Source organism: Salvelinus fontinalis, chromosome 19, assembly GCF_029448725.1.
Source record: "Salvelinus fontinalis isolate EN_2023a chromosome 19, ASM2944872v1, whole genome shotgun sequence".
Taxonomy (NCBI): Eukaryota; Metazoa; Chordata; class Actinopteri; order Salmoniformes; family Salmonidae; genus Salvelinus; species Salvelinus fontinalis.
The window spans coordinates 37,118,819-37,131,386 of record NC_074683.1 but is presented as its reverse complement, the minus strand read 5'-3'; the positions used below and the strand labels follow the sequence as shown (position 1 = coordinate 37,131,386).

Below are 12,568 nucleotides of genomic sequence, written 5' to 3'. Positions count from 1 at the left end.
CGAGAGCCTCCCTCTTTAGAGCTAGCACCAGCCAAGAGCCTCCCTCTTTAGCGCTAGCACCAGCCGAGAGCCTCCCTCTTTAGCGCTAGCACCAGCCGAGAGCCTCCCTCTTTAGCGCTAGCACCAGCCGAGAGCCTCCCTCTATAGAGCTAGCACCAGCCGAGAGCCTCCCTCTTTAGCGCTAGCACCAGCCGAGAGCCTCCCTCTTTAGAGCTAGCACCAGCCGAGAGCCTCCCTCTTTAGAGCTAGCACCAGCCGAGAGCCTCCCTCTTTAGAGCTAGCACCAGCCGAGAGCCTCCCTCTTTAGCGCGAGTGAAGTGAGTTCGGAACAACTGAGTAGTTCAGAAGTAGTTCACATACAAACTTATATGTCCGAACTCAGAATCAAATATGCTTCCCAGAAATAACATGATCGCTGTGGTAGAACCTTTATTTTCGTTGGTGATTTTCAGCATTTATCAGAGCGCGATCAGGTAGCCTGATTTCAGATGTGTCCATGATAACAGGATTTTTAGGGAAATCGTTCTTCTTCCAAAGCAATTAAACGTTTAAATCAAACTATTATATTAAATCTGACTATCCACAATAATTGTCTTGTTGTGTGCATGTGACCATACTCAATGTTGTGGACACAATATTTGAAGCCTGGTTAAACGCTGTTCTCACCATTCAAATATATCAGATCAGTTAAAGATACACTTTTTTTATATATAGAAATATAGAAAGTAAAAAATAAAAAAAACATTGTTTCACTTCAAACAAATGCTGAGCCATCCTGGTTTAACTCCAATCATTTCCGTGGTGTTGACCTTTTCATCAAATACTGTACAATAGTTGGTCTCTGATTCCATCCTCCTAACACTATCTAGTGTGTAACAGTCCTGACCTGTTTTATGTTGTTTTTATGTGTTTATGGTCAGGGCGTTAGTTTTGGGTGGGCAGTCTATGTTATTTGTTTCTATGTTGGTTTTGGTTTGCCTGGTATGGCTCTTGATTAGAGGCAGGTGGTTTGCGTTTTCCTCTAATCAAGAGTCATATTTAGGTAGGGCATTCTCACTGTTTGTTTGTGGGTGATTGTCTCCTGTGATGTCTTCGTCGTTGTCGATGTTATTCACTTTCGGAGCTGTTTGGCTGTTCGTGTGTTTTGATGTAACGTTCCTGTTCGTGAGTTTACGTTTGTGATGTGAGTTTATGTTCAGGTTCCGTTCTACGTCGTTTTGTTATTTTGTAAGTTTGTTAAAGTGTTTGTTTTTTCGTATTGCCATCTTCATCAGTTCATCGTTGTTATAAAATAAAAGATGGCTTATTTCCCTGACTCCGCATTTTGGTCTGAAGATCCTTCTCTCCTCACCTCATCTGAGGATGAGGAAAGCGACAGCCTTAACAGAATCACCCACCAACAAACAGAGACCAAGCGGTATGGGAATGCTCGACGGCGCAACAAGAACTTCTGGACTTGGGAGGAGATCTTGGACGGTAGAGGACCTTGGGCTCAACCAGGGGAATATCGCCGTCCTAAGGAGGAATTGGAAGCAGCTAAGGCTGAGAGGCGCTGGTATGAGGAGGCAGCGCGACGACGCGGTTGGGAGCCCGTGAGTCAGACCAAAAAATTTCTTGGGGGGGGGGCACACGAGGAGTGTGGCAAAGCCGGGTAGGATACCCGAGCAAACTCCCCGTGCTTACCGTGGAGGTAGAAGGCGTCGTACTGGTAAGACACCGTGTTATGCGGTAAAGCGCACGGTGTCCCCAGTACGCGTGCTTAGCCCAGTGCGGGCTATTCCACCTTGCCGCACTGGGAGGGCTAGGTTGGGCATCGAGCCGGGTGCCATGAAGCCGGCCCAACGTAGCTGGTCTCCAGTACGTCTCCTCGGGCCGGTGTACATGGCACCAGCCTTACAGGTGGTGTCCCCGGTTCGCCTGCATAGCCCAGTGCGGGCTATTCCACCTCGCCGCACTGGCAGGGCTACGGGGTTCATTCAACCTGGTAGGGTTGGGGAGGCTCGGTGCTCAAGAGCACGTGTCCTCCTTCACGGTCCGGTAGACCCGGTGCCACCTCCATGTACCAGTCCTCCGGTGGCAGCCCCCCGTACCAGGCTGTCTCTCCGGGTTCTCTCTCCTGCTGTTTCCTCCTCTCCAGCGCAGCCGGTGCCTAGACCACGCACCAGGCTGTCTCTCCTTCTCCTCCCTACAGAGCTATCTGTCTCCCCAGCGCCATCTGAGCCATCCGTCTCCCCAGCGCCATCTGAGCCATCCGTCTCCCCAGCGCCATCTGAGCCATCCGTCTCCCCAGCGCCATCTGAGCCATCCGTCTCTCCAGCGCCATCTGAGCCATCCGTCTCCCCAGCGCCGTCTGAGCCATCCGTCTGCCATGAGCCTGCAAAGCCGCCCGTCTGCCACGAGCCTACAGAGCCATCCGCCAGACAGGAGCCGCTAGAGCCGTCAGCCAGACAGGAGCCGCTAGAGCCGTCAGCCAGACAGGATCTGCCAGAGCCGCCAACCAGACAGGATCTGCCAGAGCCGCCAACCAGACAGGATCTGCCAGAGCCGCCAACCAGACAGGATCTGCCAGAGCCGCCAACCAGACAGGATCTGCCAGAGCCGCCAACCAGACAGGATCTGCTAGAGCCGCCAGCGAGCCATGAGCAGCCAGAGCCGTCAGAGAGCCATGAGCAGCCAGAGCCGTCAGAGAGCCATGAGCAGCCAGAGCCGTCAGAGAGCCATGAGCAGCCAGAGCCGTCAGAGAGCCATGAGCAGCCAGAGCCGTCAGAGAGCCATGAGCAGCCAGAGCCGTCAGAGAGCCATGAGCAGCCAGAGCCGTCAGCCTGCCATGAGCAGCCAGAGCCGTCAGCCTGCCATGAGCGTCGAGAGCCGTCAGCCTGCCATGAGCGTCGAGAGCCGTCAGCCTGCCATGAGCGTCGAGAGCCGTCAGCCTGCCATGAGCGTAGAGAGCCGTCAGTCTGCCATGAGTGTCGAGAGCCGTCAGCCTGCATGGACCTGCCAGAGCCGTCCAGCCAGGACCTGCCAGAGCCGTCCAAACAGGACCTGCCAGAGTCCTTCAGCCGGGATCTGCCCCTTGTCCCGGTGCTGCCCCTTGTCCCGGTGCTGCCCCTTGTCCCGGTGCTGCCCCTTGTCCCGGTGCTGCCCCTTGTCCCGGTGCTGCCCCTTGTCCCGGTGCTGCCCCTTGTCCCGGTGCTGCCCCTTGTCCCGGTGCTGTCCCTTATTCCGGTGCTGGTCCTTATCCTGGTGCTGCCCCTTGTTCCGGTGCTGCCCCTTGTCCCGGTGCTACCCCTTGTCCCGGTGCTGCCCATTGTCCCGGTGCTGCCCCTTGTTCCGGTGCTGGCCGTTTATTTAGGGGAGGGTAGTGTTAGGGTGGTCATTAGAAGGGGTAGACAGAAGAGGGGAGTGACTATGGTGGTATGGGGACAGCGTCCTGAGCCGGAACCACCACCGTGGTCAACTGCCCACCCGGACCCTCCCCTGGACTTTGTGCTGGTGCGCCCGGCGTTCGCACCTTGAGGGGGGGGTACTGTAACAGTCCTGACCTGTTTTATGTTGTTTTTATGTGTTTATGGTCAGGGCGTTAGTTTTGGGTGGGCAGTCTATGTTATTTGTTTCTATGTTGGTTTTGGTTTGCCTGGTATGGCTCTTGATTAGAGGCAGGTGGTTTGCGTTTTCCTCTAATCAAGAGTCATATTTAGGTAGGGCATTCTCACTGTTTGTTTGTGGGTGATTGTCTCCTGTGATGTCTTCGTCGTTGTCGATGTTATTCACTTTCGGAGCTGTTTGGCTGTTCGTGTGTTTTGATGTAACGTTCCTGTTCGTGAGTTTACGTTTGTGATGTGAGTTTATGTTCAGGTTCCGTTCTACGTCGTTTTGTTATTTTGTAAGTTTGTTAAAGTGTTTGTTTTTTCGTATTGCCATCTTCATCAGTTCATCGTTGTTATAAAATAAAAGATGGCTTATTTCCCTGACTCCGCATTTTGGTCAGAAGATCCTTCTCTCCTCACCTCATCTGAGGATGAGGAAAGCGACAGCCTTAACATAGTGAAACCCAAAGCCAGTATATATGTTAAAACATTCCTAATATACACTAGCTAGTGAAACCCAAAGCCAGTGTATATGTTAAAATATTCCTAATATACACTAGCTGGTGAAACCCAAAGCCAGTATATATGTTAAAATATTCCTAATATACACTAGCTGGTGAAACCCAAAGCCAGTATATATGTTAAAACATTCCTAATATACACTAGCTAGTGAAACCCAAAGCCAGTGTATATGTTAAAATATTCCTAATAAACACTAGCTGGTGAAACCCAAAGCCAGTATGGATGTTAAAATATTCCTAATATACCTTGGCGTCCAGGGTGGTGAAGGCTGACCTTGCCAAAACAACTCTAGAATTCTCCAGGCTTGAACATTTCTCCAATGTGATTGAATGTATAGATAACCAACACATAAATTAAATCAGAGTCCAAATAGTAATGTCTCATGTTTCCTGTGTTGCCAGTCAGCCGAGACCCAGACTCCGTGTCTCCTGTAAAGCTCGCAGCCAGTAGAAAGCTGCAGCATGGAAACCTGCACACAGCATCCATCCTGACACTGATGAAATTATGGAGAGTGGCAGGAGGCCCCTAGAGAAACGTGGGTCCCTGGAGTCATGGACGTAAGTGCTGCTGGACAAACCCCATTTACTTCCCCCATCTTCATCCTTGGAGCCCTCCTCTCTTCTCCCTGACAGGCCGATCAAAATATACACTTGTTTATTGATGCACGCTCACTTCCAGGAACGGCACATGTGCTAAAGATTTTGTTTTCCTGGAAAAAAAGAACACACTGACGTTCTGACATTGAGTTTCTGTGCAACTATCCGATCATTTGAGAGTTATAGGCTGTAATTCAATAGCCCCAGATACGATAAGGAACAGTTTAAAAGGAGTGGGCATGGTGAATCATGTCACTTGCTGCTGGGAATTGGGCTGAAATCCAAAACACTCAAAGAGTTGTTTGAATTTGCAATTATGTTTGTTTTGTAAAATGTGTGAAAACTAAAAAGTGACAGTTGTCTTCCATGAAGGTAAACTCTGGTCTTCTAAATAGAGGGCTATTGGGCTCAAAATACAGAGATTCATACAGTTGTGTTTTCAAATCAAAACTTTATTAGTCACATGCGCCAAATACAACAAGTGTAGACCTTATCGTGAAATGCTTACTTACAATTCCTTAACCAACAGGGCAGTTCAAGAAGAGTTAATAAAATATTTACCAAATAAACTAAAGTAAAAAATAATAAAAGTAACACAATAAAATACCAATAATGAGTCTATATACAGGGGGTACCAGTACCGAGTCAATGTGCAGGGGTACAGGTTAGTTGAGGTAATTTGTACATGTAGGTAGGGGTAAAATGGCTATGCATAGATAATAAACAGTGTGTAGCAGCAGTGTAAAAACAAATGGAGCAGGCGGAGGGGTGTAAATGTAAATAGTCCGGTGGCCATTTGATTAATCGTTCAGCAGTCTTATAGCATGGGGGTAGAAGCTGTTTAGAATCCTCTTAGGCCTAGACTTGGCGCTCCAATAGCGCTTGCCGTGCGCTAGCAGAGAGAACAGTCTATGACCAGGGTGACTTGAGTCTTCGTGAGATTTTCAAAGAACTTAGGTTGTAGTTTACTACGGTGAGAGCAGTTTAATGAGGACATCTCACATGGAGAGGCATTGAACTTGGCATTGAAAACAGAAGCAGAAGGAAATGCATAATTTGGACTAAATTATTCATAGCTAAATATATAGTCATAAATTTAAACATTTGCTTACTCTTAAATCTTTTTGTGTCCCCTTGCCAAATAAAAGTCAGTTGACAACAGTAGCAACAGTAAACTTGTAACGACTTGGTAATAAAACATATTCGTCGTCATTTGTGGAATCATTATAAATATTAGCCTATACTATTTTGCTAATGTTTCCAACAATCAGTAGTGGCCCTAATGCTGTTACTGGAGGTGTAGTAATACTCCTACTGCATCGCAATGCATGAAAAATTACTGCTTTATTAATAGGGATAGCCCTCTTTTTAAAAAATTTCAACTAAATTACATACCCAAATCTAACTGCCTGTAGCTCAGGCCCTGAAGCAAGGATATGCATATTCTTGGTACCATTTAAAAGGAAACACTTTGAAGTTGGTGGAAATGTGAATTGAATGTAGGAGAATATAACACAATAGATCTGGTAGAAGAAAATACAAAGAAAAAACAACCAGTCTTTTTCTACCACCATCTGCAAGAGAACGGTTATAGTTATTGGCCATAACTATGGTTGTAATTCCGATAGGGTCCACAAGATGGCAGCAGTGTATGTGTAAAGTTTCAGATGGATAACTTGAAAAATGAGTGAACAACAAGACTTTTAGTGTGAAGTCCCCAGGTACATTTGGGCAAATCGTGAAGAAGACATTCGCATTCATATTCCATTTTTCTGCAAGAGTATCGTCAAATCTGTATACTTAAACTTTGATTTATCTTTCCAAGTGGTAGTAGCCATATTATAAGTTCAAGATTTGCAGAACAACCAGTTTTCATAACTTCATAACTCTGAATATCCTTAGAATTTTTGTCCAAAATGAAAAGGCATGCTGTCATACAAGGTTAGAAGGTACATTTTATGACATATATATGGTTTAGGGATACTCCCGTAAAGCACAGGTCATTGGCTATCTAGCTAGCTTTGTTTGACCCCGATTGGTGCTTATTTGACAAAGATACAGTCGTTCAAGTGATGGCCGCCCGCGTCATTGGCGTGCCATGAAGGCGTCACTCTCTGATCAAATTTGGTGTCCTATAGGATATACTACACCCCTAATGATATAGTGAAGTCTGGTTACATTCTAGGATCTCTGAGGAATAGATACGAACGTGATTTGACTCGTTGAAACAACGTTTAGGGTGAGATTTTCACAGATTCCTTTCTTTGAAAATTGAACGTGTGGAAATACAAAATCGATCGTGCATGCTGTATGGACCTTTTTAGGATATGAAAAATGATTTTATCTAACAAAAAGACACTTCATGTTATCTCTGGGATCCTTTGGATGATAAATCAGAGCAAGATTTCAGAATGTAAGTACACATTTCACCTTAATAGAGGTGAATTTATCAAAGCTATCGCGTTGAAAAAGTGTTTTGTTGTTAGGAGCTCTCCTCAAACAATGGCATGGCATTTTTTCGCAGCAATAGCTACTGTAAATCGGACAGTGCAGTTATATTAACAAGAATTTAAGCTTTCAGCCGATGTAAGACACTTCTATGTACCAACATTTGTTGTTACTCTAAAATTTACGATCATGACACATGGCGCTGCATGATTTACAACTGTCCCGTTGATGGAATGCCGATCCTTAAGAAGTGGAATCCTTATATATATTAACCTATACTATTTTGCTAGTGTATTCCAACAATCAGTAGTGGCCCTAATGCTGTTACTGGAGATGTGTAGTAATACTCCTACTGCATCGTATTGCATGAAAAATGACTCTGCTTTAACTCTCAGGTGCAGATGACTGCAGGATTTAACATGCACTGCGCTCCATTGAATAATTGTGGGGCCTCTATTCAATATATGCTTTTTCAGCACTGCTCTCAGATTTGAGGCACTTACTCAACAGCTTTAGCTCATTTTTCACATCCCACACAATAAACATCAAAGCAGTGTTTGCCCTAGACATTAGATTAATGTATTTTTTTTAACAAGTGTTAACAGTCAAAAGTGTAATACTATTTAATCATAAAGCATTTGGCTTAGTTGTGCAGAAAGTGGGGAGATTGAAGTGGCGAGAGAGAGAGAAAGAAAGAGGAGAGAGGAGAGAGGAAGAGGAAGAGAAAGAGAGAGCTCATTGTTATTGAGAAGCATTGCACTGACACTGTGGACTAATCTGTGAAAGCCCTGAGCTCCTCACACTGGAGAGAGCACTGTTGAATCAAGGCCGCTGCTTGGCTTAACGTTTACAAACTCTCTGAATTCCCTGTGTTAACAGTGAGCCAACTGAAACATATCCAGCCCAAATCAGAAGCACAATATGGTTTTGGTTTAACCAAATAAGGTTAAAAGAAGCCCCATCTGGAGCAGGGAGAGGCAGCACACAGACACTTTCTCCACAGAGTTTCTCTAACATAAATCACATACTCAAATTATATTTTATAAAAAGCCGCTGACTGAGATGTGACAGGAGGATGGATGGCTGTGGGATGGCATCCCATAATTGACATGATTTACCCCCATCTCCTCTATCTCCATAGTCCTGATGAGCAGCTGCTGCCCACACTGCTGAGGGTGCCATTGGAGAGATTTGTGTTATTGCTCATTAAACCATAACAGGCAGGGACTCACTGGGAAGAGGACGATCAGCAGGAAGTGTGCGTGAAAGTCAAGGCCGAGGAGTAAAAACAAATATATCTCCGCAAAGAGAAACTCCGTTCTCTGAGCTGACGGGGGTCAGGAGAGGTTGTCATAAGAGTCACTGTGGAAGTCAGGATCCTACATTCTGCTGCAGCAGACCTGCTATAGGAGATGTATTAGAAAAGGAGGACGCTCACCGCTACTGGTTACAGCTGTCAATATGTTGTGCAAGAGGCCATGCTTGTCTAACCCAAAGGAGGTACTCCACAGTCTTCATGATGATTTATAATTCAAATGCCCTCTTGAGCAAGTCAACTAAAATGCAAACACAACAGTAAGCAAAACTGAAATAGAAGTCAACAGAACAAACTTTGTTCAAGGATCCTCAAGTAGCTGAGTATAGAGCACAGGAGGTTGGTGGCACCTTCATTGGGGAGGACAGGCTCTTGTTAATGGCTGGAGGGGCATAAGTGGACTTGTATCAAATACAACAAACACATAGCTTCCATGGTTCCAGGTGTTTGATGCCATTCCATTCGCTCCGTTCCAGCCATTACTGTGAGCCGTCCTCCCCTCAGCCGCCTCCTATAGGTGGCTCAAAATGAAAGAATATGTAGGTGAGCAACAATTGAGAAGAGGGTATTGCAGGTAAACAAAAGCAGAGTTTTTAGAAAGAACACCAGAAATGTGTCTTACCGTCAAACTTTTTATGTCTGGAGACAAAGGTGCTTCGTAATTCATGACTAGTTTCATCGACCAGGTTCTCCAACTCCAGCTTGCTCCGTTGGCCAAACTGGTCCTCCATTTCGGAGGTGCAACAGGTGCTCCCTTGAGGACATACACGAAGATGGTCGCCTGGAAAAACACAGAGTTGCTATTCAGTCACACAGATCTATCATGTTATAAAACAGCAGACAAAAACTACAAACACATTTACAAATCATATTTCAACTAACACAAAGAGGGTTGATTAATAAACTACGGTTCTTCTCTGACAAATGGGTAGCTGATTGAATATTTTTTTGTAACAGAATAATATCAGTGATTTCTCTATATATTGATAAAACTCTGATTTCAGACTAAAAATAGAAATAAAATAAAAAATCCTCATCTTTAGACATTTGAAGTATTGTTGATGCTCTCACTGTCAATGTGCATTCACTTTTCACTCTTTAATGATGAAAGAAAGTCATATTTGTCAAGCTGTGCTACTCAAAACATGATAATAAAGTGCTGTCAATGTCTTTAACACAAATGAGAGGGAGCCTAAATCCACAATATCTCCATAAGCCAGGGGTTAGCTGCTTAAAATGACTGGATCAATTCTAGTAACATCCTTTTATTACACTGTGTTCTCAATTTGAACCAGTCTCTGCATGCAACCATTACTGAATTTAATTAAAGAGCCACAACTGCCAGATCATTTCAGGTTGACCGGTAAGAGAATGACATTATATTTTGAGGGCCTGTAACCAAGCGCTATGAGAGTGAATAAAATACAACGATTTAACATCTAGGAAGTGTTGATTCCTCTACTACAGGGTTACGGTTCCACAACTGTTGACGATTTTATTTGGCCCCCAACTTTTCTGAGCAAATAATAAACAAACATGGGGGGGACATAAAATAAATCAGCTCCAATTGATTTTCATTTTGGAAATCTGTTCCAAAGTATTACCATGTATAAAATAGATATTTATGTATACAAATGCAAGCTATGTTTGAAGTGATTATATTTTAGTCTTCTGTTTTGGCTTCTTGCGGTCGATTTGCAGTCTATAAATTATTTGTAATTATGTTCCTGCCCCCTGACCATCCGCTCAAGAAAAAATGGTCCCGCAGCTGAATCTAGTCTATGATCACTGCTTTACAGTGTTTCTGTTGACTCTACATGTTCATGTATTAATGTATTAAAAGGGATGAGGATGTGCCTGTGAAATGTACTGTAGGACATTCTCCTGCAAAACAAAGTCAGTTGTGCCACATGGGAAAGGGGAATGGGAGATACCTAGTCAGTTGTAGAACTGAATGCATTCAACTGAAATGTGTCTTCCGCATGTAACCCAACCCCTCTGAATCAGAGAGGTGCGGAGGGCTGCCTTAATGGACCTCCACGTCGTCGGAGCCCGGGGAACAGTGGGTTAACTGCCTTGCTCAGGGGCAGAAGGACAGATTTTTACCTTGTCAGCTCGGGGATTCGATCCCTCTATGTGAATAAGCCATAGTGCGTGACTGTGAAGCCAGCCATTAACTCATGCTACAGCACACCTCAATCCAAAGCAGCATTAATACATGCAGCATTTATCAGCACTAGCTAGTGTCACAAAGTAAAGGCCTTGAAAACATAACCAGAAATAGTATATAACAGTAATCTTAGGTCTGGTTGGATGAGACAGTGGCAGACACAGCTTCCCATCTCTCTCACGTACACACACACGTTTGTTGTTCCCTCTCCCCATGCAATCATTCCGTTCTCACAACTTTCAGCCAGCTCCCTATGTTGGTAGAACACAAACAAATTAAATTCAAATTGCCAGCAGCCCAGAGATGAAATTCATGCCAGGATTAATTTACCACTTGAGGACAAAGACATGTGTTTCTCTGCTGGTTATCACCATGTTTCTCTGCTGGTTATCACCATGTTTCTCTGCTGGTTATCACCATGTTTCTCTGCTGGTTATCACCATGTTTCTCTGCTGGTTATCACCATGTTTCTCTGCTGGTTATCACCATGTTTCTCTGCTGGTTATCACCATGTTTCTCTGCTGGTTATCACCATGTTTCTCTGCTGGTTATCACCATGTTTCTCTGCTGGTTATCACCATGTTTCTCTGCTGGTTATCACCATGTTTCTCTGCTGGTTATCACCATGTTTCTCTGCTGGTTATCACCATGTTTCTCTGCTGGTTATCACCATGTTTCTCTGCTGGTTATCACCATGTTTCTCTGCTGGTTATCACCATGTTTCTCTGCTGGTTATCACCATGTTTCTCTGCTGGTTATCACCATGTTTCTCTGCTGGTTATCACCATGTTTCTCTGCTGGTTATCACCATGTTTCTCTGCTGGTTATCACCATGTTTCTCTGCTGGTTATCACCATGTTTCTCTGCTGGTTATCACCATGTTTCTCTGCTGGTTATCACCATGTTTCTCTGCTGGTGTAGTATCCTTAAAGGCTTCTTAGAGTTACGACTCGTGAGACTTAAGTACGGTTTAGTATTTAATTGTAACTTAGAATTACATTCTCTAATGCACCTAGCTTAAGCTACCTGAAGCTTTCTTAATCATAGTTATATAGGCAGACATAGGAAAAAGCTACGGATAGCGGGAAGCAAACCCCCGTCTTGAGTCAATACTGCCATCTATTGGTAAACATAAATATACCAGGTTACTACAGCTGGTTATCATCATGTTTCTGTCTTGTTTATCATCATGTTTCTGTCTTGTTTATCATCATGTTCCTGTGTTGTTTATCATCATGTTCCTGTGTTGTTTATCATCATGTTTCTGTCTTGTTTATCATCATGTTCCTGTGTTGTTTATCACCATGTTTCTGTCTTGTTTATCACCATGTTCCTGTCTTGTTTATCACCATGTTTCTGTCTTGTTTATCACCATGTTTCTGTCTTGTTTATCACCATGTTCCTGTGTTGTTTATCACCATGTTTCTGTCTTGTTTATCACCATGTTTCTGTCTTGTTTATCACCATGTTCCTGTCTTGTTTATCACCATGTTTCTGTCTTGTTTATCATCATGTTTCTGTCTTGTTTATCATCATGTTTCTGTCTTGTTTATCATCATCTTCCTGTGTTGTTTATCACCATGTTTCTGTCTTGTTTATCATCATGTTTCTGTCTTGTTTATCATCATGTTTCTGTCTTGTTTATCATCATCTTCCTGTCTTGTTTATCATCATGTTTCTGTCTTGTTTATCATCATGTTTCTGTCTTGTTTATCATCATGTTCCTGTCTTGTTTATCACCATGTTTCTGTCTTGTTTATCACCATGTTTCTGTCTTGTTTATCACCATGTTTCTGTCTTGTTTATCACCATGTTTCTGTCTTGTTTATCATCATCTTCCTGTCTTGTTTATCACCATGTTTCTGTCTTGTTTATCACCATGTTTCTGTCTTGTTTATCACCATGTTTCTGTCTTGTTTATCACCATGTT

At 44.0% G+C, this 12,568-nt stretch overlaps 1 protein-coding gene across 2 annotated transcripts in view; it reads right to left on the bottom strand.

Moving 5' to 3' along the window:
• LOC129816680 (glypican-6-like) overlaps positions 1–12,568 on the bottom strand; it is a 199,401-nt gene that overhangs the window by 137,183 nt on the left and 49,650 nt on the right. For both annotated transcript variants that reach the window (XM_055871447.1, XM_055871448.1), the window contains exon 2: positions 9,091–9,249. In XM_055871447.1, the coding sequence (XP_055727422.1) occupies positions 9,091–9,249 (159 nt within the window). The remainder of the gene's footprint in view (positions 1–9,090; positions 9,250–12,568) is intronic.